Source organism: Pongo abelii, chromosome 19 (genome assembly GCF_028885655.2).
Source record: "Pongo abelii isolate AG06213 chromosome 19, NHGRI_mPonAbe1-v2.0_pri, whole genome shotgun sequence".
NCBI lineage: Eukaryota > Metazoa > Chordata > Mammalia > Primates > Hominidae > Pongo > Pongo abelii.
In genome coordinates this window covers 88821588-88845421 of record NC_072004.2, presented here as the reverse complement: position 1 = coordinate 88845421, position 23834 = coordinate 88821588, and the positions used below count along the sequence as shown (strand labels likewise).

General features: G+C 51.9%; 1 protein-coding gene across 3 annotated transcripts in view; it reads left to right on the top strand.

Annotated features, from left to right (window-relative positions):
* Window positions 1-23834, top strand: part of SDK2 (sidekick cell adhesion molecule 2) — a 314110-nt gene that overhangs the window by 197020 nt on the left and 93256 nt on the right. For all 3 annotated transcript variants that reach the window (XM_054535716.2, XM_054535717.2, XM_024235631.3), the window contains exons 5-12: window positions 862-995; window positions 7669-7780; window positions 10436-10626; window positions 10768-10851; window positions 12941-13135; window positions 14746-14862; window positions 16966-17133; window positions 18043-18145. In XM_054535716.2, coding sequence (XP_054391691.2) covers window positions 862-995; window positions 7669-7780; window positions 10436-10626; window positions 10768-10851; window positions 12941-13135; window positions 14746-14862; window positions 16966-17133; window positions 18043-18145 — 1104 coding nt within the window. The remainder of the gene's footprint in view (window positions 1-861; window positions 996-7668; window positions 7781-10435; window positions 10627-10767; window positions 10852-12940; window positions 13136-14745; window positions 14863-16965; window positions 17134-18042; window positions 18146-23834) is intronic.

The window sequence follows — 23834 nt, the reverse complement described above, 5'->3', positions numbered from 1 at the left end:
AAGACCATCCTGCTAACAAGGTGAAACCCTGTCTCTACTAAAAATACAAAAGATTAGCCAGGGGTAGTGGCACGCACCTGTAGTCCTAGCTACTCGGGAGGCTGACGCAGGGGAATCGCTTGAACCCGGGAGGCAGAGGCTGCAGTGAGCCAAGATCATGCCACTGTACTCCAGCCTGGGCAACAGATCGAGACTGTCTCAAAAAAAAAAAAAAAAAAAAAAGAGGTAGAAACTGATACCCAGAAAGGGGACTGGAGGGAGACAGGACTTCCAAAAGTTGATGTCACCAGGTGACCTGTGGCCTTTGAGTCCATCAATCCTGAACAGATTTAGGATTAGGGTTAAGGCATGGATTCTGGAATGGCCCTGCATTTCTAAATTCATTTCTAAATTCATTAGCATTCATTTGTCATTTACTTATTCATTCACCGACATTCACTAATCCATGCTGAGAACATTTCTTCAGTGTCTGGACGCTCATCATGCAGAAATAACCACACACAGCCATGGAGGCTGTGACCTGGGAAAGGGCAGAATTCCAAGGGGATACCTGGAAGCCCCTCGCCCAGTCTTGGGGTAGGGGCCAGGGAAGCTTCCTTTGGGTGGTCCCGGCGTCTGGGCATGAACGTGCTGTCTCTGGGTCTGGTTGACAGCATCAGCACCGTGTTTAGCATTCTCTGCAAACTCAACGTGGCAGGATGTAGGCAGTAAGAGGTTGGGGAGGGGGTGGCAGGAGGGGCCCTGGCAGGCTGGGGACTGGGAGGTAATGGTCAGGCTGCCCCCTTAGGGTTTCCACTTCCACTCCCTGGAGGTTCAGAGCCCCTCAGGCCCCTGTCAGAGGAATCCTTTTCCTCTTCCCAGAGCCATCACGCTGGAGAACACCCTTGTCATCCTGTCAACGGTGGCCCCTGACGCAGGTCGCTACTATGTGCAGGCTGTTAACGACAAGAACGGTGATAACAAGACCAGCCAGCCCATCACGCTCGCCGTGGAGAGTAAGTACGCGCAGGGCCAGGACCGATCGCGGAGCGGGTCATTAAATCTTGGCAATGGTGCTCCAGGGGATCATTGGGAAGATGGAGTGGCAGAGGAGGGGGGCAGGGAAGCTAGGGGATGGCCGGCGGAGGGGAGCCTTCCCAAGGAGGACGAGACACAGCAGAGCCAGGGGTGCCTGGGCAGAAAGGGAGAAGCTGAATGCTGGAGCCCGTTCCCATGACACGCCTGAGATCCTGCATCGGTAGAGAGGATGCTTAGCACGACTGTTAGCAGGGCTACCAGGGACCCAGGGGGGGGTGGGGCAGAGGAAGAGTGTGTCCGTGTGTGAGTTGCAGCCACTATCAGGGCTCAGATGGTGACCAGGAGGGTATGTGGGTGATTGCAGAGTTGAAGCTTGTTTTTACAGAAATATACTAACCGTCTCTACTCAGCTGTCACATAAAAAGTGCTGTCTATATTGGGAGCCAGGTGGTCCCTGCTGATGGGAACACAGGCCCTCTGCCCAGGCACCCACCTAAAACACCTCCATCCTCAGACACCTCCAGCTCCCTGGGCGAAAGGGGCAAAGCCCTCCTTAGAACTCACCACACAGTGAGACACACCCAAAAGCGTGACTTCCTTGGCGTGCTTTGGCAAAGAGACGCTTGTCCAGCCAAGACTGAAGCCAGTTTTCTTTGGAGGGAGGAGATGCTGGGATGTTCTTTCTGGCCTGGTTCTCCCTACTGGACTAGCCCCTCCCTCCATACTCCATTCCCAAGACAGAGAAGGAGGGGTGGACAGCCCAGGAGCAGCCTAGGCCCAAATCCCAGAGTATGTGGGGCAAGGCCAGAGCTTCCTGCAGCAGCAGCAGCTGAGCCGTCACACAAGCTGGGGGAGGCAGATGTTCACCTCCCTCCACATCTGTACAACTCCTGCTCTCAAAGCAAGCCTCATTTATCATCCTTGGTCACGATGGTACTTGCCCACCAGCGGCAAGATGAGGGTGTGGACCAGCCTGGGGCCTTTCTGTGCTCTTATTCTGATCCTAGCCTCTGCTGTCCGTGCCCAGAGGGCCCAGGACATTCCCAGGCCTTGCCATCCCCATTCCAGGGCTCTTCACACTTCAGCAGGAACCGCTTCCCATTATCCCAGGGATCTCCTTCCCCTACTCAGCATCCAGTCTGCCTAGAAGGAAATCTGAATGCGGGGAGGAGAGTTTCATTCTGGAGAGTGACCCATCGCAAATATATCTGGAGACTGACCATCAGGGTTGAGGGTGTAACCTCTATCATCGAGTCAGGGTCCCAGTCAAGTCCCAGCAGCCTGGGCCCCAGCCCATACCCTGGGGCTGCTGTTTCTATAGGAGAAGGGAATTTAGTCATCAAAGAGAGATGCTTCTCCCCATATATTTTCTAGTGATCAGATTCCCTGGAGTCTCATGGAATCCCATCATTTGATAAGAGGCAATGTCAAAGACACAGGAGTGGTTCATGGTCCAAGTCAAAGCCAGGCATCCTCCTGGGTGACTCAGTTTACCCTGAGACAGAGTCGGGGCCTTCCTCTCTGTTCCCCTCCTCCGGCACCCAGCTCCTCCTCACAGGCGTTAAACTAGGCTACTCTTCCTGGCTGACTTTGGGAGTCTTTCGCTCTCTGCTCCATCCCAAACCACCCAACCCTCCAGGGGGCCCCAGGGAGGTGGGCAGGTCCCCTCTGACCCCCTCCTGACCCCGCCCCCACCCAAGCCCTGCCTAGTTGCCTGCTTCTCCCACCCCACTGCCTCTTGGCCTCCTGCCATCACGTGCTGATTTATCCTGAATTCAGAGCAGAATCAGCTGATTTTTAGCTAATTTCTCTTCCCACAAGTGACTGCACTTGAAAACCCTCTTCCTCTCCGTGACACAAATCCCCAGCCTGCCTGCCCGCCTGCCTGCCAACCAATTTGTGAGGAGCAATTGCCGCTTCGCCCACCACCAGCACCAGCTCCCCTCATTCCTCTCCCGGCCTCAGCCCTCCCTCTGCTCTCCCCTCCGCACCGCTTCCTCCATCCCTCCCGGACTCCAGGAAGTCCAGCTTTCTGCACCTCTTTATGGGGACCCTATGCTCTTCAGAACCAGAGAAGGAAAGAGCAAGTCTGGTGACCCCAGAAGTTGCCCCCTGCTCAGGATAACTCTGGTGACCTCTTTCGGACTGTCACAGCTCCTGAAAACCCCATGCTTGGGTGGATACCCGGGGATCAGTGCTACACTGTCGAAAGGAAATAGAATGTGAACCACATGCAAAATTTTAAATTTTCCAGTAGCCCCATTTTTTACCAAGTAAAAAGAAATGTTGACATTCATTTTATTACTCTATTTTATTTAACCCAACATAACAAGAAGTTATCTTTTTAACATACAATCAATGTAAAGAATATTAATGGGATATCTTCCATTGGTTTTTTGCATAAGTCTTTGAAATCTTTGTGTATTTTACGCTTATATCACATCTCAATCTGGATGTGAAATTTTCATCTGAAATACGTGATCTGTATTTAGATTTCACAAAATTTATAGCTGAAAAGTAGAGTCGTATGCATAAGTTGTTCCACACATGCTTAAAAGTGTTCTAATAACTGAATTGGGGATCCGTTCTTAATTAAATGTAAATTAGTTAAAATTAAATCACATTAAATCAAAGGGACACCAGCCACATTGCAGGAGCTCACAGGCACGTGTGGCTCGTGGCCCCCGCATTGGGTGGTTCAGGTCACAGGGCCTGGATACCCTGGCTCCTGGGCAGCTGGAGAACAGGCATCCCAGAAGCCTGCCCAAGAGAGGGGAGCAGCTCACACCCCTGCCCCACCGCTCATCGACCTGTGGCCCAGGCGAGTCCCATGGTCCCTGAGCCTCAGTTTCCCCATCTGTAAACTGGTGCCTATGGCAAAGTTGGGAGGACTAAATAAGGTGGCCCAGGTGGGTCACATGGTCTCTGAGCCTCAGTTTCCCCATCTGTAAATTGGTGCCTATGGCAAAAATGGGAGGATTCAGGGAGGTGATTCAGGGAGAATGGATCACGTTAGATGTCCCTTGTCGTGGCTGTTATGCAAAGCGTCTGGGGCAGTGAGATCCAGTGTGGCGCCCCGTGTGGGGAGCCCCCTACACTTCCTGCCACCCCAGGGCCCACCCTATGGCAGGAGCTCACCGGGAAGACACCCCTCCTCTTTGCTCGGGCTCACCTGTGATTTTCATGGTTTGACCTTTGGAGCCCCATTTACCCCAATAACCCACTTGTGCTGGGATGACCTTCATTAACAGTAAATCTGCTCCAGGACTCACTTCTCTGAGACCCACTCAACTCCCGCTATCTCCCAGGGAGCCATCCCATGAAATGCCTGAGGCCTTGCCCAGTACCCTGCAAGGCTTAACGTACGTCCCCGAGCCTGCGACTCCCACCTCTCCATAGACTCTGAGTCTGTCACTTGGACTAGGGCTGGCAGGGAGAGCTCTTCCCTGCACAGGCAGGCAAATCTCCAGGAGGGGAGGCTGTCATTTATTGAGCACCTACTGTGTACCAGGCACTCTGCAGTCACCCCAGACCAGCTTAGCCGCCCCCTTCCCGGCAACCATCACATGCTCTTTCATTCATTAACCCCACGAGCATTGATTCGACTTCCTCTGGGACCTCACCCTCCATGAAGACAGACCCTGGCCATCTCGCTTGGTGGGGAATCTCCGGTGCCTGGAACACAGCCTGGCACGTGTCAAGCATTCACCTAGGAAAGATTTATTGAGCTGGGGCCTGAATTCACACAACCCTGAGAGGTAGTGACTTTCATCCCCATTTCCTCCCTGAGAAGACTGAAACTCAGTAGGATGAAGTCACCAGGATACCTGGGGGCAGAGCTAGGCTTTGAGCCCAGGCCTTCCTCACCCCTGGGACCCTTTCTCACTGTGCCAGCATCCCTGGCCACCTCAGCCCCCATCGAGCCCTGCAGGCTGCCACCTGGGCCTGAGCACATGGCCATCTCTCCTCCATTCCTTCCAGAGCCAACAAGCCAGCCCTGAGGCCTGGGGCAGCCCTCGTATTTTTAAACTCAGAACTCGCCTTCCTTGAGGGCTCCCTGTTTACCTGGCTGTGCCATGCCGTGCTCTGGCTTGGGCTCTAACTGTCTGTCTCCTACTTGTGCCCCATTAATCTGAGCCGTGGTACCTGCGTGCCCCCGTATGTAATAAACAACTTAGAGCACACTTTTATGGATTCAGCTATATCAGCAGCTTTCAATCCGATCGCTCTTTATGGCACCTACATGAGGCTTTTATATTGTTGCAATTATTTTGCTTTATATGCTTCCTTTCTTTCCCCCTTCATTTTACTTTATTTTTTACATTTTATTTGCATTCTTCCTGGGCCTTTTCTATGAAGGCCTGGAGTCAAGGAAGGAAGACCTGCCCAGGGCTGACAAGGTGGGCCAGAGGGGCAGTGGGGCCACTGTGCACCCTCTTCCTAACCCCATAAAGAACAGCCTGTCACTGTCACCGCAGGGCCCAGCATGTCATCGTGGCTACTACCTCCAGAACCTTCTGGAAAGGGGCCAACTGGATAGATTTGTTGTGGAGAAAAAGTCCTCAGAGGTTGTATTTTCAGGAGCCAAGGATCAGGCATACACAGAATATTGGAGTTTCTGCCAATATCGGGCCTACACTGACCCACCAAGATGAAAATCTGGCCTCTACTTTAAAAAAAAAAAACTCAAAATATAAAAAAAAAGGAAATGCTACCACCTCTATCAGAAGAGTTTGGAGTGTTTCTCTTTTTTTTTTTTTTTTCCAATAAAACCCACTTACAGGAAGTTCTTGTTCATTTCAATCATCGACCCTGGGAGTTGGACGATGGTAACTCTAGATCCATTCATTTGTTCACTTAACACACGTATTTGAGCACTTACTGTGTGCCAGGCATCCTTCTTCGTGATGGAGGAGTGGTGGTCGTCAAGACTGCATGAGTTGGCCAGGGGTGGTGGCTCACACCCGTAATCCCAGCACTTTGGGAGGCCGAGGTGGGTGGATCACCTGAGGTCAGGAGTTCGAGACCACCCTGGCCAACATAGTGAAACCCGGTCTTTAATAAAAATACAAAAATTAGCCGGGCGTGGTGGTGGCACCTGTAGTCCCAGCTACTTGGGAGGCTGAGGCAGGAGAATCACTTGAACCTGGGAGGCAGAGGTTGTGGTGAGCCGAGATTGTGCCACTGCACCCCAGCCTGGGCAACAGAGCCAGACTCCGTCTCAAAAAAAAGACTGCATGAGTCAGCTCTTGGTGCCATAACAAAGCACCGCAGCTGGGGGCTTACGAAGCAGACATTCCGGCTCCCACCATCCTGGAGGCTGGAAGTCCCAGATTGGGAAGCCAGCATGGTCAGCTTCTCTTCTCAGCTTGCAGATGTCTGCCTTCCAGCCGTGTCCTCACATGGTGGAGAGAGAGCCAGCTCTGGCCTCTTCCTCTTTGTATAAGGACATGAATCTGAAATATGGAAATATTCACACCTAACAAGTACCTGGAAACCTGCTTTCTGAGAGTTTCATCCTTAACTCTTTCATTTCATTCAATGAGATAATTAAAGTATTAGATGCTTTCCTAAGCAAAAGTTGACAATATGTTAAGAGAACATTTTTCTTTTTCCTTGGGACCCTCATTGGCCCTCATGAGGCCCGGCCCTCGTGGCCTCATCTAATCCTAATCACCTCCCAAAGGACCCCTCCAAATGCCATCACATTGGGGGTTAAGGCTCAACATATGAATGGGTGGGGGACACAGCTCAGTCCACAGCAAAGACCCATGAGGTTCCTTGTCAGGGAGAATTTTAGTCTCTTATGGCCTGCGCAACAAAGTACTCCCAGCTGAGCGGCTCACAACAGAAATTGAGCCTCTCACAGTTCTGGAGGCCAGAAGTCTGAAAATCAAAGTGTCAGCAGGGCTATACTTCTCTGAAGATTCCAGGGGAGTCCCATTTCTTGCCCCTTCCTGGCTTCCGGTGGTGGCCAGCAATGCTTGGCATTCCTTGGCTTGTGGCCACATCCCTTCACTCTGCCTCTGTCTTCACAGAGACTTCCAGCCTGTGCATCTGTGTCTCAATTTCCCTCTTCTTACAAGGACGCCAGTCGTATTGGATCTTAAGCCCACTCTGATCCAGTATGACCTCACCTTAACTAATTACACCTGTAATGATCCTATATGCAAATAAGGTCACATTTACAGGTGCCGGATGGGCATGAATTGGCGGGAGGTGTGTTGGGGGAGGGGGCTGGTGACTCTGACCTAGTACAGAGACTTTGCATTCTGGTGGAGGATGTGGACAATGCAGAACTAAACCAACAAGGTCAACCCAGGCAGAGGGAAGGATTTGAAGGGAATGGAACAGGATGGGGTGATGGTGGGGAGAGGAGGGTGTGGCTACTTTACATGAGGGGTGGGGAAGGCCGTCAAGGTCAGCGATGTCTCTCCTTGGACCCTGGTGTGGTGACCCATCAACAGAGGAAGTGGAGGAATCAGGTAGTCCCTGGGGTCACTGGCTGGAGGTCTGCTCTGGGGCTGCCCGCATGGCCACCTGCTCCACTTGGTGAGGACAAAAGCCTCCCAGGGCATCAGCTTCTAATGAGGCTGGGCAGGAATAGGATTTCCAACCTCTGCCCCCAGCTAACATCTGATCTCTCCCCAGATGTAGGGGGGCCTGCAGACCCCATCGCACCCACCATCATCATCCCACCTAAAAACACCAGCGTGGTGGCCGGGACCTCAGAGGTTACCTTGGAGTGTGTGGCCAATGCCAGGTAGGTAGTGCCTCTTCCCTCACTCCTGCACCCCTAACTCCAGCTGCTGCTCCCAAACTGCTGGCTCCACGGAGAGCAGCCAGAAGCCGCATCACCTGAGGATCCAGGACGGAGGAGGAGGGATGCAGGGAGACTCACTGGCTGTTGTCAGAGGGTTGCTGTGTGCAACCAGGGCTGGCTTGTTCTCTGTAGCCCAAGAAGAGAAAACCAGGCCCTGGATGGAAGTTACAGGGAAGGGGACGTCAGCCTGGGACGTACAGGACTGGAGGGAGGGTGGACTCACTTCTAACCCTTGGAGGAGCCCAGAGGGAGCAGGTGGCCTCTCAAAGCGAGCCCTCTTGCACGCAGGGGTGTGCAGGAGGGAAATGTGCGTGGGAAACGATTCACATGGTGGTTAAGAGTACGGCTTTGGGCGCGATGGCTCATACCTGTAATCCCAGCACTTTGGGAGGCTGAGGTGGGTGGATCACCTGAGGTCGGGAGTTCAAGACCAGCCTGACGAACACGGAGAAACCCCATCTCTACTGAAAATACAAAAATTAGCCAGGCGTAGTGGCACATGCCTGTAATCCCAGCTACTCTGGAGGCTGAGACAGGAGAATCGTTTGAACCCAGGAGGCGGAGGTTGCAGTGAGCAGAGATTGCACCATTGCACTCCAGACTGGTCAACAAGAGTGAAACTCCATCTCAAAAAAAAAAAAAAAAAAGAGTACGGGCTTTGTAGGAGGGCAGATCAGGGGTCAGGAGCCACCAGGGCCCTTCCCAGCCATGTGCGGCCCCCACCTCTCCCACACAGGAAACAATTATGAAACCCCTGAGCCTCATTATGTGTGGCTAAGTGCCTTCCATGCTCTGCGCCATGCTAAGCGCCTTCCCACAAGACCTCCTTTCTCCCAAAACAACTCTATGGCATAGGTGTCACCACTTCAGAGCCCAGAGAGGGCAAGTGGCCTGCCCAACGTCACCCAGCTCATGATAGCTGAGTTGAAATGCACTGCCCCCTCTCCCCCAGGTCTGTACTCACTGCCGCCCTCTGGGCCTCAGTCTCTGCATCTGTAAAATGGGAATGATCTGAGCACCAACCCCAGTGGAAGGTGCATAGGCAGCGCACTGACCCAGCCTGACCTGACCCTTCCTAAGTGCACTATGAAGTTAAACCAATGGGATGGGCAGGGGGTTAGACTGATGATCCCCCCGAGGTCCCCTTGACCTGAACCTTCCTGGAGAGGGAGAATGTGTCCTGTAGCAGCATTTTTTTTTAAGACAGGGTCTCACTATGTTGCCTAGGCCAGTCTCAAACTCCTGGGCTCAAGTGATCCTCCTGCCTCAGCCTCCCAAAGTGCTGGGATTACAGATGTGAACCACCGTGTCCAGCTTTTTTTGTTCCTGTTATTATTTTTGGCAGCATTTCTAAAAGTATGCTCCTCCAATCCCAAGTTTCTCACAGGCATAGCATATTAGCCTGTTTGCATTGCTATAAAGGAATACCTGAGACACAGTAATTTACAAAGAAAAGAGGTTTATTTGGCTCACAGCTCTGCAGGCTGTACAAGAAACATGGCACCAGCATCTGCTTCTGGGGAGGCCTCAGGAAGCTTCCAATCATGGCAGAAGGAGAAAGGGGAGCCAGCGTGTCTTATGGCAAGAGAGGGAACAAGAGAGGGGAGATGAGCTAGACTCCTTTAAACCACTAGCTCTCACATGAACTAACAGAGTAAGAGCTCACTCCATCACCAAGCGGGTAACACCAAGCATTGTGGATCACATTTCCACATGAGACTTGGAGGGGACACACATCCAAACCCCAGCACAAGGGCAAGGCCACCAGGGTGCAACTGCGCAGTGAAAGCCCTGAGAAGCCCCTCAATGAAGAACCTGCCCAGCATCACTCAAGCTACTGTCACTCAAGCCACTGTTTCCCAGACGTATGCGGCCACAGAACTCCTTTTCCATGGGGCCCTTCTGAATACCCCATGACACTAGCAGGGGCCCACTTTGGAAGATCCGTCCTCAGGGACCCACCAGGTGCTTAACAGGAGTGCCTAGACAGACCCAAGTCTCGGGGGCTTGGGGGTGCAGGGGTTGGTGATGGTGGAAAGCCAGGCCAGACTCACACCCTTGCTCTTCTCTTGCAGTTGGGGGGTGGGTTTTTCTGTCTGTCTGTCTGTCTGTCTGTCTTGTCTGCCCTTATCTCCCCTTTTCAAACGCTGGGTATTTCATGTTTCTGTCTGTCACTTGCCCTCACCCTCATCTCCTCCATGTCACTGATTTGTAGTCAGATGGGGCACAGCACACAGGGAAGACCAGAGAAAAGAACTGCAAGCCGGGCTGCTTTCCTGCTTTGCCTGAGCTGCCAAGCCCTGAGTTCCAAGTCCATCAGCAGGCCCTGTTCCAAGCACTTCACTGGCACTAATGCATTCATTTTGGCTACAACCCCCTGGGCAGGCACAGATGTGTCCACTTTACAGAAGAGGAAACTGAGACCCAGAGCCCTGTGGGAACTTGCCCAAGATCTTGCATCTACAAAGTGGCAGGAAGGTGGCAAACCCAGGCAGCCCGGCTCCCAAGCCCACACTTCTTATCACCCCCTGCCCTGCCTCTCGGGCCTCCGGGAGTCCTCATGGCTGAACACTGGCCTTCCCTTGCCTTCTGCAGGCCCCTGATCAAGCTACATATCATTTGGAAGAAGGACGGGGTGTTGCTGTCAGGCGGCATCAGTGACCACAACCGCCGGCTCACCATCCCCAACCCCACCAGCAGCGACGCCGGCTACTACGAGTGTGAGGCTGTCCTGCGCAGCAGCAGCGTCCCCTCTGTGGTCCGGGGCGCCTACCTCTCGGTGCTGGGTGAGACAGGGCGGGGCTGCTAGGGCTCCCCTGAGGGGTAGGGGCAGCACGGCGAGGGTCCTCCTTAAGGGTGACCCCCCGCAGTGGCTGGATCAAAGTGAGCATGGCTCTGATCCCCTCCCCTGGTCCTTCCTCCTACAGAACCGCCTCAGTTTGTCAAGGAGCCAGAAAGACACATCACTGCAGAGATGGAGAAAGTGGTGGACATCCCCTGTCGGGCCAAAGGTAATGAGGTGGCACCGATGGAGGGGGACAAAGACCCCAGATCTTCAGCCTCTCTCATCCTTGTCATGGACATTTCTAAATTCCAGCTTCTTCTCGAGACCATGTCACTAGGCAGAGAGCCTGTCTGGCTGTCTGAGCAGGCACCCCAGGAAACAAACAGGCCAAATTACCATAATCTCAGGCTGGAAATCAACCTTTACGGTACCATAAGTTGAGGGTTACAAATGAACCCAACTTACAGTAATTTCAGGACAGGTGACAGACCCAAATTGCCTCAAATTTGAGAGCTGTAGACAATGACAAATTACCATAATGCCAGAACCAGCAGCCCCCGGGCGCATCTCACCTGAGATGTGTCTTAGAAGCTCGGCCTGTTTCCTGGGCCATTTTGCTCCATCTCCTCTGCCAGCTCCCTCCGCTATTCCTACTTAACCCCCCTTGAAAGAGTTCCTGGAGAATTTCTACTTTCCCCTTCCCCACCGTCCTTCCTTCTGATTCAGTTCCGCCAAAAGACAGCCCGCAGCCAGGGTGAAATCCGGGATGATAAAGAGAGAAGAGCGTGCACAGTGGGACACGCTGAGCAAAGGGGCAAAATGTGTCTCTGCAGGAGTGAGGATTGTTCTGGAGGGGATGAGTAATGACTTCCCTTCTGAGACTCCACAAGGGGAAGGCAAAGATCCATCCATTCAGGCGGCAAATATTTTTTGAGGGCTTACCATGTGCCGATAGTGTCCTCAGGAGTGGGGAGATACAGAATAAACCAAACAGCCAGATCCCTGCTCGTGTAGAACGTAACATTCTCGGGAGGGAGATGGGCAAGCCGATAAACAAATAAAGAGACCTTATTTCATCTCATCTAAAATGCCATGGGTTGTAAGATGCCCCATTATTTTATGGACCACTAAGAAAGAAAAAAGGCAGCCAATTAAATTATGACATGCTGTCGATTATAAGATGCATCCTGATCTCGGAGACGTGACCATGGGAAAGAGAGCGCATGGTGGATTGGATGAAATGCGGCATCACAGGCTGTCAGGATCAGAGGGTGCCGGGAAGGGAAGGCAAGCAGGCTTAGTGGGGACAGGGCCATGGGGTGCTCCTTGGGATAGGGTGTGGCCAACTCTTCTGGGAAAGTCTTTTTTTTTTTTTTTTTTTTTGAGACAGAGTCTCACTCTGTCACCCAGGCTGGAGTGCAGTGGCACGATCTTGGCTCACTGCAACCTCTGCCTCCCGGGTACAAGTGATTCTCCTGCCTCAGCCTCCCAAGTAGCTGGGATTACAGGCATGCACCAGCACACCAGGATAATTTTTGTATTTTTAGTAGAGACAGGGTTTCACCATGTTGGTCAGGTTGGTCTCAAACTCCTGAGCTCAGGTGATCCACCCGCCTCAGCCTCCCAAAGTGCTGGGATTACAGGCGTGAGCCACCGTGCCCAGCCCGGCTGGGGGAACTTATGAAAACAACGTGCCAGGCTGAGAGTGGGGAGAGGAGCCTCCTCCTTTCACTTCCATGTGCAAAGCCGGTATGGGGGGCTTCCAAGTGCCCCCCAGGGAACACTGGACCCTCTACGTGCTCTTCGACACAGGGCGCCATGCATTTGGGAAAGCATCCCCCACTTGGAGGTTCCCAGAGCACACATACGTGTCTGCTAAGTACTGCAATAAAAAATAAGAAATTAGGCCAGGTGCAGTGGCTCACACCTGTCATCCCAGCACTTTGGGAGGCTGAGGTGGGAGGAACGCTTGAAACCAAGAGTTCTAGACCAACCTGGGCAACCTGGCAAGACCCCATCTCTACACAAATAGAAATAAAAAATAAAATAAATAAATTAGTTTGTCCAATCCAGCATTTCCATGCTAAACTGATTCCAGGATCTTTACTCTATCCCAAAGACTTTGAGAATTGCCACTCAAAGAGCATCTTCCTCCTCTCCCTAGACCCAAAGTGGCACCTCTGAGAAGGTTCTAGACACCAAGATTCACCAGGGACCCCCCGCAGATTTCCAGGCCCAGCCTCCACCGAAGCACCCCTCCTAGGTGGAGAGGAGGCAGGAGGCAGGTTGACAGTGGGCCCACGTCTTGCCCACAGGTGTGCCGCCGCCCTCCATCACCTGGTACAAGGACGCAGCCGTGGTGGAGGTGGAGAAGCTGGCCCGCTTCCGGCAGCGCAGCGACGGGGGCCTGCAGATCAGCGGCCTGCTGCCCGACGATACCGGCATGTTCCAGTGCTTCGCCCGCAATGCAGCCGGCGAGGTGCAAACTTCCACCTACCTGGCTGTCACCAGTAAGTTGGGCCCTCCCTTGTGCTGCCCGTGAGCCCCTCTTCCCAGGAGGCAGCTTTCTTCCAAGGTCTTCCGAGGGGCCTCTTGTGCGCAGCACGCTCCATTATGCAGACAGGATCCCCAAAGGCCTCCTGCTGCCCGGCAGCCTGGGGGCACAGCCAGTTACCGTTGCTGCCTCTGCAGCCCTGAGTCCAGAGCCCTGGAGGAAATCTCCGGTCCCTAGAAGTTCTCTCCAATGTCCTGGGGCCCAGGTTGGGTTCACGGCTTTTTGAGAAAAGGAGCTATGAAACCAACCACGGGTACCAGCTCTGGCATTTCAACTGTCCCTGGGTTCCCAGGCAGGGCTGAAGTGACCCCATTCCAGAGGACCTGCTCATGTTTCCAAAGAAGAGAACTGGTGTTTTTCTCTTAGTTCTCCTGCTCGCAAATCCCTTTCTGCCCTTGGAGTCTCTGTCAGGGGTTGTCATAGTTGCCCTGGCCGCTTCCCGGAGCTGTTTTAGCAATCAAAGGTGATACTGTGGGCCAGGCGCAGTGGCTCACACCTGTAATCGCAGCACTTTGGGAGATCGAGGGGGGTGGATCACTTGAGCCCAGGAGTTTGAGACCAGCCTGAGCAACATGGCAAAATCTCGTCTACCAAAAATACAAAAAATTAGCCGGGCATGGTGGCACACTCCTGTACTCCCAGCTACTAGGGATGCTGAAGTGAGAGGACCACTCAGGCCCAGGAGGCAGAGGTTGCAGCGAGCCAAGATGGTGCCACTGCACTCCAGCCTGGGTGACAGAGTGAGACCCTGTCTCAAAAAAACAAAAGAAAAAAAGATGATACTGTGAGTGGCCCATAAGCTCAAAGGTCTGTGTAAATGCAAAGCACTGGTGGGCTCCTCAGGAAGCATGGGGATGTTCAGGGGCCTCCTTGAGCTCCATGGTGTTCATCACCCAGACCCACAGAGGCCGCAGATAGGGCAGCTGTGGGGCAGAGAGCTTTTGGGTATGCCCCAAAGGTGGCTACCAAGGGGCTGCTGTCTTGCTTCTGGCTTCCAAGTGCAGGTGAACTTAGCTCTGTTCCCACGCCCATCTGGCAAGCTCCTTCCTTGGGGGCTGGGATGAGGCAAGGAGGGCGCAGAGCCAGGAGGCTGCCCCAACCCTAAATGGTGGCCGTGGCCGAATGGAGCTCCTGGGGCAGGGCCACTTAGAAAGTGGCAGAAGTCCCCCTCTTGGCTGTGGCTGTTTTTCTTTTAAGAAGCCAGAGCCTTCCTTTCACTTTTGGCTTGTGAACCCCAATAACCTTGTCAGGGAGGATGTGAGCTGCCTTCTGGGGTCTTCAGTTGCCCCCAAATACAGGCCTGAGAATCCAAGCAGGGTGGGGACTGGTGTCACCTGAGTCCTTCCACAGGGCCGGTGGCATAGGGGAGTCCTCATGGCCCCTCCGGGCTTCTTCCCAACACTGGGGCCCCATCAAGATGCCTACATCCTTCCTAGTGGAGGGCCCCTCACCATGGCAGGGGGAGGATGAGGGCCTGGACCTCGGTGGGCTTGGAGGCCCCTGGCCCTCTGGCTTGGGAGACCTCTCCCAGGGTGTGGCTAAAAGGCCCCACTTCTCTGTTTGCAGGCATCGCCCCTAACATCACCAGAGGCCCCCTGGACAGTACGGTGATCGACGGCATGTCAGTGGTGCTAGCATGTGAGACCTCGGGGGCGCCCCGACCAGCTATCACTTGGCAGAAAGGTAGATGGGACAGACCTTCAGAGAATGTGGCTGTGTCATAACCTAGGAGAGTCTTCAGAACTAGGCTCTGGAGCCAGCCAGGTTGGGTTCCCCACGTACACTTGTGAAGGTCATACACTGTACAACCCAAGAGAGCATCTCTCGGCCGGGCGCAGTGGCTCATGCCTGTAATCCCAGCATCTTGGGAGGCCGAGGCGGGCAGATCACCCTGAGGTCAGGAATTCAAGACCAGCCTGGCCCAAAGTGGTGAAACCCAGTCTCTACTAAAAATACCAAAATTAGCCGGGCATGGTGGCAGGTGCCTGTAATCCCAGCTACTCGGGGAAGAGGCTGAGATAGGAGAATCGCTTGAACCTGGGAGGTGGAGCTTGCAGTGAGCCAAGATCATGACACTGCACTCCAGCCTGGGAGACAGTGCGAGACTCCGTCTCAAAAAAAAAAAAAAAAAGAGCATCCCTCACATCCCAGCCTTGCCAGGCTCAAGGTCCAGCTCTTCATCTTCCAAGACCTGCCACCTTGGTGAGTTACTAACTCACTCTGAGCCTCAGGTTCCCCATCTGTAAACTGGTGACAATAATATATATACCCCGGGGTGATGTGAAGACTAGACTATAGCATGCATGTGAGGGTCCTGCATTGTGCCTGGGAGGCCGGAAGCCCAGGAAACAATAGGTGCTTGATGATGAATATTATTCTGGTGGTGGCTGCTGCCAGTCTCTTACCCCGGGCAGCTCAGAGATCTCCAGATGGCGGAGCCAGCAAAGCCCAAGTCACCTCCCTAAGTCCATCTGCCCTGTGTACTTCCTCTTCGCCTCTGTGTGTGCACACTCACCTTCACAACTCTCCCCATGCACACACACACACATGCACACACACATACATACACATGTGCACACACACATGCACACACATACATGCACACAGATGTACATACACATGTGCACACATATGCACACGCATGTACATACACATGTGCACACACATGTACATACACATGTGCACACACACATGTACAAACACAGTTGCTCCTTCACACCGGCAAGCCCCAGCTCAGAGGTGCCTCCTCCAAGGACTCACCCTACCCCAGCCCCCAGCCCTCCCCTCCAGCCCTACCTCCTTCACCCCCTACCTTCTCATGCACTTGGTCATCGGCTTATTCACCTAGCTCATGGTCTGTCTCCCCACAAAGTCAGGGGCGTCGGTTTTGTCCACTGCCGTCTCCCAGGACCTAGAACAGAGTCTGGCACACGGTAGGCACTCAGTAAACATTTGTGGGGATAATAGGGGCACACCTAGGCACGTGCTTACACATGGAAATAAATACACCCACCCAGCACACTCAGTTCACTGTGCCTGCACGCATGTACAAACGGACATGCGACCCCCAGATGGACACATGGAGATTCCCTTCCTTACGGGGGTGGGGGGTTCTTTAAAATAGACATAGTCACAAAGACCTGCATTCCAGGCTCACTCCTGCAGGTGCACTTGCACTCTCTCTTTCTCCCCCTCTTTCTCTGGCCAGGACCCTCCCAGGCTCGGCCCCAGGCTCCCTGGGTCCCCCTGCAGAAGGAGGTCTGTCCTGACCAGGGCTGCTGCTGGGGGACACCGTGTCCCTCTCTACCCCACCCCCACTCCAGGCAGCTCCTGTCACTTCCCTTCACTCCCTTGAAGGTGACTCTCCAGAAGCATCCTGCCGCCGGATGCCCATTGTCACCTTGTCAGAGCTGTCCCCCCCCAGCCCCCCCACCCAGGTGCCAGCTGCCTCTGAGGGCTGTGCCGGGCTGCTGCTCACCGTCATCAGGAAACTGCGCCCCCTTCTCTGTTGAAGGGCACGTGGTGTGGCGGGCACAGGAGCATCAGGGGACCTGGGCTCTAGGCTGCCCACTCTGAGACCCTGTGTCCTCGTGTCTGTCCCTAAGCCAGAAAGCTCTCCGGGTCTCTCAGCCCCCACCCCAGCCCCACCACCATCTGTCCTCATTCCTTCCAGCATTTCCAGAGCCAGGGGCCTGCGGGGGGACCACACTGCCCTGGAGCGGCCAGGGAAGGGCAGGGTGTGCCCTTGGGGGCTACAGGCTGACCCCCACCCTGTTTTGCCCTCAGGGGAGCGCATCTTGGCCAGTGGCTCCGTGCAGCTGCCTCGCTTCACGCCCCTGGAGTCGGGCAGCCTCCTAATCAGCCCCACACACATCTCCGACGCAGGGACCTACACCTGCCTGGCCACCAACTCTCGGGGGGTCGACGAGGCCTCAGCAGACCTAGTCGTTTGGGGTGAGTGTGCAGAGCCACAGGGCTTTATATATTTGTGTGTGTGCGTGTGTGTGTACATCCCTGCAGGTGCTGAGGACTCAGGACAGCTATGGGGCACAGGCTCACACCACCAGTGTCTCCACCCCCAGTGTCTGTCCCAGTCAAGGCCCTTCTCATCAGAGGGACAGTGACAAAGTGGTTCAGAGGCCAGGGACTAGGAAGATTCTGCCAGTGATGCTATGCTTGGCCGACTTGAGAGAACACTGAGGTTATAGGAGAGTTGCCTTCATACATTTTAGGGCAGAAATTGGCAAATATTTTCAAGAAAGGGCCAGATCATAAATATTTTAAGCTGTGTGGGCCAGACGGTCTCTGTCACAACGACTCAACTAGCTTCCATTTTATCTAGAAAGCAGCCACAGACGGTATGCCATCCAATGGGCGTGGCTGTGTTCCAGTAAGGGTTTATTTAGCCAAAAAGGCCACCTGCCAGATTTGGCCCCCAGCCTGTAGTTAGCCGACCCCTGCTGTAAGACAGCTTCTCAAGCCACTTCCAACTTTGAATCCACACCCAGCATACCTGTGGGCCACTTGTCTGGGCTGAGCCCGTGGGCCCTGGTGCATGAAACACTAGACTGGAAATCAGAAAACCCTATTTTTACCCTGGCTGGACCACTGATATGCTGAAAATATGGTCCTGATCATCCTTAGAGTTTGGTCTCTCCATCCCATACATGGTTTGTGAGAGCAAAATTTAATGAGCCCCCACTATGATGTGGCATCCGAGAATTAAAGTACCAGGGAGCTCATTGTTCTTTTTAACCATCTGGGGACTTTCATATGGTACCTAGTCTGCCTTCATCCACCCAGAGTCCAGCCACACGGTCCCCACACCCCTTCTCACCATGCTGTCTCCGCTGTATCTTTCAGCTCGGACCCGTATCACCAAGCCCCCCCAGGATCAGAGTGTCATCAAGGGCACCCAGGCCTCCATGGTGTGTGGAGTGACCCATGACCCCCGAGTGACCATCAGGTACTGGCTCTGCTGTTGACTCCAGGCAAGAGGGGAGGGGGAGCCTCTGGCAATAGCTTGTAGCTGGGCGAGTGTCCACACCAGGGAGGTAACAGCTGCAGAGCCACGCCTTCTCCTGGGCGGTGGCATTTCCAGAGCTGAGTGCAGGGCTGAGAGGTGGGGGGTATGAAATAAACACCCAGGAACTGAGCTACCCTGAATTGAGTTAAGCCAGTTTCCAAGGCGGGAGGAAAAGAGGAAGGGGTGCAGAAAGATGAAGTAAGAGGAATGGAGGAGGGGGTGAGGGAGGGGAAAGGAAGAGGCTTGTGGGTTGGTGAGCATGGACAGCAGGGAGCTGCTCTCTCTGGCCCTGGACGCCACTGCTAGTGTCCCCCAGCCCACCCCAAATCTTGGGCCCTCTGGCCTCTGAATGGGCAGCAGAGGGGTCTGGGCAGGCGAATATGGGATCAGCTATAGGGGTGGGGCAGGAGATGACCCCTGGGGGGACTCTGCAAGAGAAGCACATGTGGGAAACTGAACCTCCAAATCGAGGTCACCCCACCATCTTCCATGGCCAAGCCAGGACCTTGGCAAGGGACTTGGCTTCCAGGTAACTCAGTCCCGCTGTGGAAGCCACTAAAAGGGCTGGGAGGAAGCAGCCAAGAAAGGTATAAAAGCCATGACCCCTCCCAAGCACCTGAACCAAACCCTACCCTCACCCCCAAGGCTTTGGAAGCTAAAACCAGGAGGAGATCGTCCCTGCCTTCTCTTCCTTGAGCTCCAGAATGCTGAGGGAAATGCAACTGCTTCCTTAGAAATAAATATTCCCTGCGTGTTGCTTCTCTATTTTATGAGCAATATCACTGTCAAAGCAACTGGCATCGAGGCTGGAAGGGGCCGGCGCTCCTGCACTGGGAGAAATGGCCTCCTCTTCATGCCGGACGCAGCTGCGTCTTGGGGCGCCATCTGGTGGCCACTGGGCCTATGACAGTCTGTACGGCCACACCAAATGAGACTCTGGGAGCCCAGGTTGGTACAAGGGGCTCCGGGCTTTTGGCCAACACTGATTCTCAGAGAACAGTTTGAGAAACACCTCATTAAGTGTTGACCACTTAAGGCAGTCATCAAGTGACGCTAGCACAAATGCAAAAATGTACGTAGATGTATTAATAGTTAGAAGATTGTTGACTGAGATTCCAGAATATGCTTATTTCTGGGTTTAATAGATTTTTCTTAAAAAATTAACATACCAACTATAAAAAAGGTCCTGGGAGATAACCCATATAGAATACTGCTGTGTATCTCGGGCCCATTCATTGTGTAGTAGCTATACTTTTAGCATTCATTAATAGGGAAACTCTGAAATTCAGTATACTTTAAATCAGATTTTATTTATAAAAATGTCATCTTTATAAAGATGACTTACTTATAAAAGTATCAACTTATTTAAGAAAGACATACATTGTATTCATTCTCTAGACAATTACTGATGCATAATGGGATTCGGGGGTCTCTTGCAAAGTAACCTGCAGACCCACTCTGTAGGCTCTTCCAGTGACCTACACGTCAGAAATCCCTGTACCAGGTTACTGAAGGGGGGTCCTCGCCTTAAACGGAATTAACCATCTAGGGCCATCTTTTCAAGATGGGGGGTGAGGAGCAGAATCATCCCTTTATCCCCCCCAAAATTGGCAAAGTCTATGCCCAAGGCCACCCCAGCAGCACCCACCCCAGTCTGTCTTCCTTGGACTGGGGGGATGGGGGCATCCCTTCTACCCTCCGTCTTGAGGTAGATCTTGGGGATGGGGTGGGACCCAGACCTCAGCAATTTTAAAAAGCTCCCCAGGTGATTCTAATGTGTCACCAGGATTGAAAACCCTGTTCTATCTGCAAAACACAGCAGGGTTCCCTAAGCAGGCTATTAGGTGGGTGCAAACGTAACTGCGGTTTTTGCCTCCAAAAGGAATGTCAAAACTGCAATTACTTTTGCACCAACCTAGTAGAAAGGATCTCAACAACCAAATCAGACTAAAGTGGTGCCGCTGAACCATGAGTAACTTGTCCTCAGAGCAGAGCCAGGTGCGGGGGTGAGGGTCTGAGCAGGTACAGTGGTGAGGGCCTGGGCAGGTGCAGGTTTCCAGCATGAAAATCTCCAAAATAGTTCTAGAAAAAAACACTTCTGGCCAGGCGCCATGCCTCACTCCTGTAATCCCGGCACTTTGAGAGGCCAAGGCAGGTGGATCATGAAGTCAGGAGATGGAGACCATCCTGGCCAACATGGTGAAACCCCGTCTCTACTAAAAATACAAAAAAAATTAGCTCAGCCTCCCAAAGTGCTAGGATTACAGGCGTGAGCCACCGCGCCCAGCTGGATTTTGGCCATTCTAATAGCTGTGCTGTGATAACTCATTGTTGTTTTAATTTGCATTTCCCTAATGACCTATGATGTACAGCACCTTTTCATTTGCCTATTGGTCTTCTGTGTACCTTCTTTGGTGAGGCATCTGTCAATGACTATTTTTTAATCAGATTGTTTTCTTATTGCTGAGTTTTAAGAGTTCTTTGTAGATTTTGGATAGCAGTGCTTTATCAGAGGTATCGTTTACAAATATTTTCTTCTAGTGTGTGGCTTCTCTTTTTATTCTCTTGAAAGTGTCTATCGAAGAGCAGCAATGTTTAATTTAATGAAATCCAGCTTATCTGTTCTTTCTTTCATAGATTGTGCCTTGGATGTCGTATTTAAAAAGTCATTGCCAAACCCAAGGTCATCTAGATGTTCTCCTGTATTATCTTCTAGGAGTTTTACAGCTTTGCATTTTACATTTAGCTCTGGGATCCAATTTGAGTTAATTTTTGTGAAGGGTGTAAGATCTGTGTCTAGACCTTTTTTTTTTTTTTTTTTTTTGCATGTGGATGTCAAGGTTTTCCAGCACTGTTTGTTGAAAAGACTTCTTTTTTATTTGTATCTTTGTTTTTGTTTTGTAATTGATTTATTGGAGAAACCAGGTTCTAGAAGACAGAGGTCAGCAATCTTTTGCTGTAAACGACCAAAAAGTAAACATTTTAGGCTTTAAGAGAGCCATATGGTCTTGTCATGACTACTCAACTCTGTTTATAGTGCTAAAGCAGCCATATGTAAACAGGCACTACGTAAACAGATGGGCATGTCTGTGTTCTAATAAAACTTTATTTACACAGACAGGCGGCAGGCCATAGTTTGTTGATCCTGATATGGAATATTCAACATTCTGGATTGGCCTGGCTGCTTTCTCACAGTGTTGTTAACCTGTTCTTCTATCCTCTGCATTTATAATTCAATTTCAGTAACTGCTAATTAGATTCATGTTCAATTGTTTTGGCACAAATACTTCACGGGCAGTGATCTCTGCTTTGTAAAGCACCACATTCTGAAGCAAAGAATGTCTGCTTGCCATAGCCTATTTCTTTTTTTTCTTTTTTTTTTTTTTTATGAGACGGAGTCTCACTCTGTCGCCCAGGCTGGAGTGCAGTGGCGTGATCTCGGCTCACTGCAAGCTCTGCCTCCCAGGTTCACACCATTCTCCTGCCTCAGCCTCCCGAGTAGCTGGGACTACAGGCTCCCACCACCACGCCCGGCTAATTTTTTGTATTTTTAGTAGAGACGGGGTTTCACCGTGTTAGCAGAATGGTCTCAATCTCCTGACCTCGTGATCCGCCAGCCTCAGCCTCCCGAAGTGCTGGGATTACAGGCATGAGCCACTGAGCCCGGCCCCCATAGGCTATTTCTTACATGGGAATTACTCTCTGCAACTAAATTTGCTTTTAAGTAAAATTCTGCCTATCCTGTGCGTGCTGGCAAGTCCTTTCTAAATAAAGGGATGAATTGAAGGTGATTACTGTTGTTGATTTGTAAATAGGTATTAAAAGACTTAAAAATTAACTCAACAATTTCACTGCTGAGAATTTGTCCTTGAGGAAGTGATTTGGAGTGGTTGTAAACATTTTGCCATAAGGACCACAGCTTTAACTATAATATTAGAAAACAAAGAGCTAAACTGGATGTCCAACATTATGGGATCGGTTAAATTACAAAACAGCTATACTGAAACATTGTGCATCCAGTAAAAAATCATGGTGTGGAAATGTCACATCAAAAAGAGTTTATGATATTTTTATTGAGTCAAAAAGCAGCTTTAAAAACAGGATGACTGGTCAGGCGTGGTGGCTCAAGCCTGTAATCCCAGCACTTCGGGAGGCAGAGACAGGCGGATCACCTGAGGTCAGGAGTTCGAGACCAGCCTGGCCAACATGGCAAAGCCCCGTCTCTACGAAAAATACAAAAAAAAAAAAAAAAAAGAAAGAAAGAAAAATAGCCCAGCGTGGTAGTGTAGGCCTGTAATCCCAGCTACCAGGGAGGCTGAGGCAGGAGAATCGCTTGAGCCCGGGAGGTGGAGGTTGCAGTGAGCCAAGATCGCACCACTGCACTCCAGCCTGGGTGAGAGAGTGAGATTCTGTCTCAAAATAAAATAAAATAAAATATAAAAACAGGATGGCTGAATAGATTGCTGTATACCATTCATGTAAATATACTGTATCATTTAAAATATATAACAATGGCTAACTTTTACTGACCACTTGCCGTGGTTCAGGCACTACTCTATTTTATATCAGCTCGCACAATCGTCACAGCAGTGCTATGAGGTGGGTGGTGTTAGTTTCCTCATATTACAGGTGAGGCAACTGAGGCCCAGCAAGGTTAAATAAACTCACCTAAGGCCAGGCGCGGTGGCTCACACCTGTAATCCCAGCACTTTGGGAGGCTGAGGCGGGTGGATCACTTGAGGTCAGGAGTTAGAGACCAGCCTGGCCAGCATGGTGAAAACCCATCTCTACTAAAAATACAAAATTAGTCGGGCGTGGTGGTGCTCGCCTGTAGTCCTAGCAACTCGGGAGGCTGAGGCACGAAAATCACTTGAACCTGGGAGGTGGAGGTTGCAGTGAGTCAAGACTGCACCACAGCACTCCAGCCTGGGCAACAGAGCCAGACTCTTCTAAAATAAATAAATTCATTAATAAATTAGCTCACCCAAGATGACAAAGCTGGAGAGTAGCAAAGCCAGCATTTGGCCTGAGAGTCTGACTTCTGAATGTAGCAGTGCTGCAGTGCACTGCCTGTCTGGGCAGGGAAGAAGGGTCTGGTAGATATGCACACATTCAAATGTTAATCATGGTTCCCTATTATCAGAAAACTTTTGAGTTTTCTTTTTCTTTTCCTTTCTTTTTTTTTTTTTTTCTTACCTGTACTTTTTACTTTTCTGTTGGTTCTGCTTCTGTTTTTTGTGGGGGCTTTTTGTGTGTTTTTGAGACGGAGTTTTGCTGTGTCGCCCAGGCTGGAGTGCAGTGGCACCATCTCGGCTCCCTGCAACCTCCACTTCCCAGGTTCAAGTGATTCTCCTGCCTCAGCCTCAAGAGTAGCTGGGATTACAGGCACTGGCCACCACACCCGGCAAATCTCTGTATTTTTAGTAGAGACAGGGTTTTGCCATGTTGGCCAGACTGGTCTCGAACTCCCGACCTCAGGTGATCCACCCACCTCGGCCTCCCAAAGTGCTGGGATTACCTGTGTGAGCCACGCGCCCAGCCTGGTTCTGCTTTTGAAACTTAGGTTAAAAATATTACAGATTCACTCTCTCTAGTTATCTGACATTCTGCAAACCCAGATAGTCCTGGG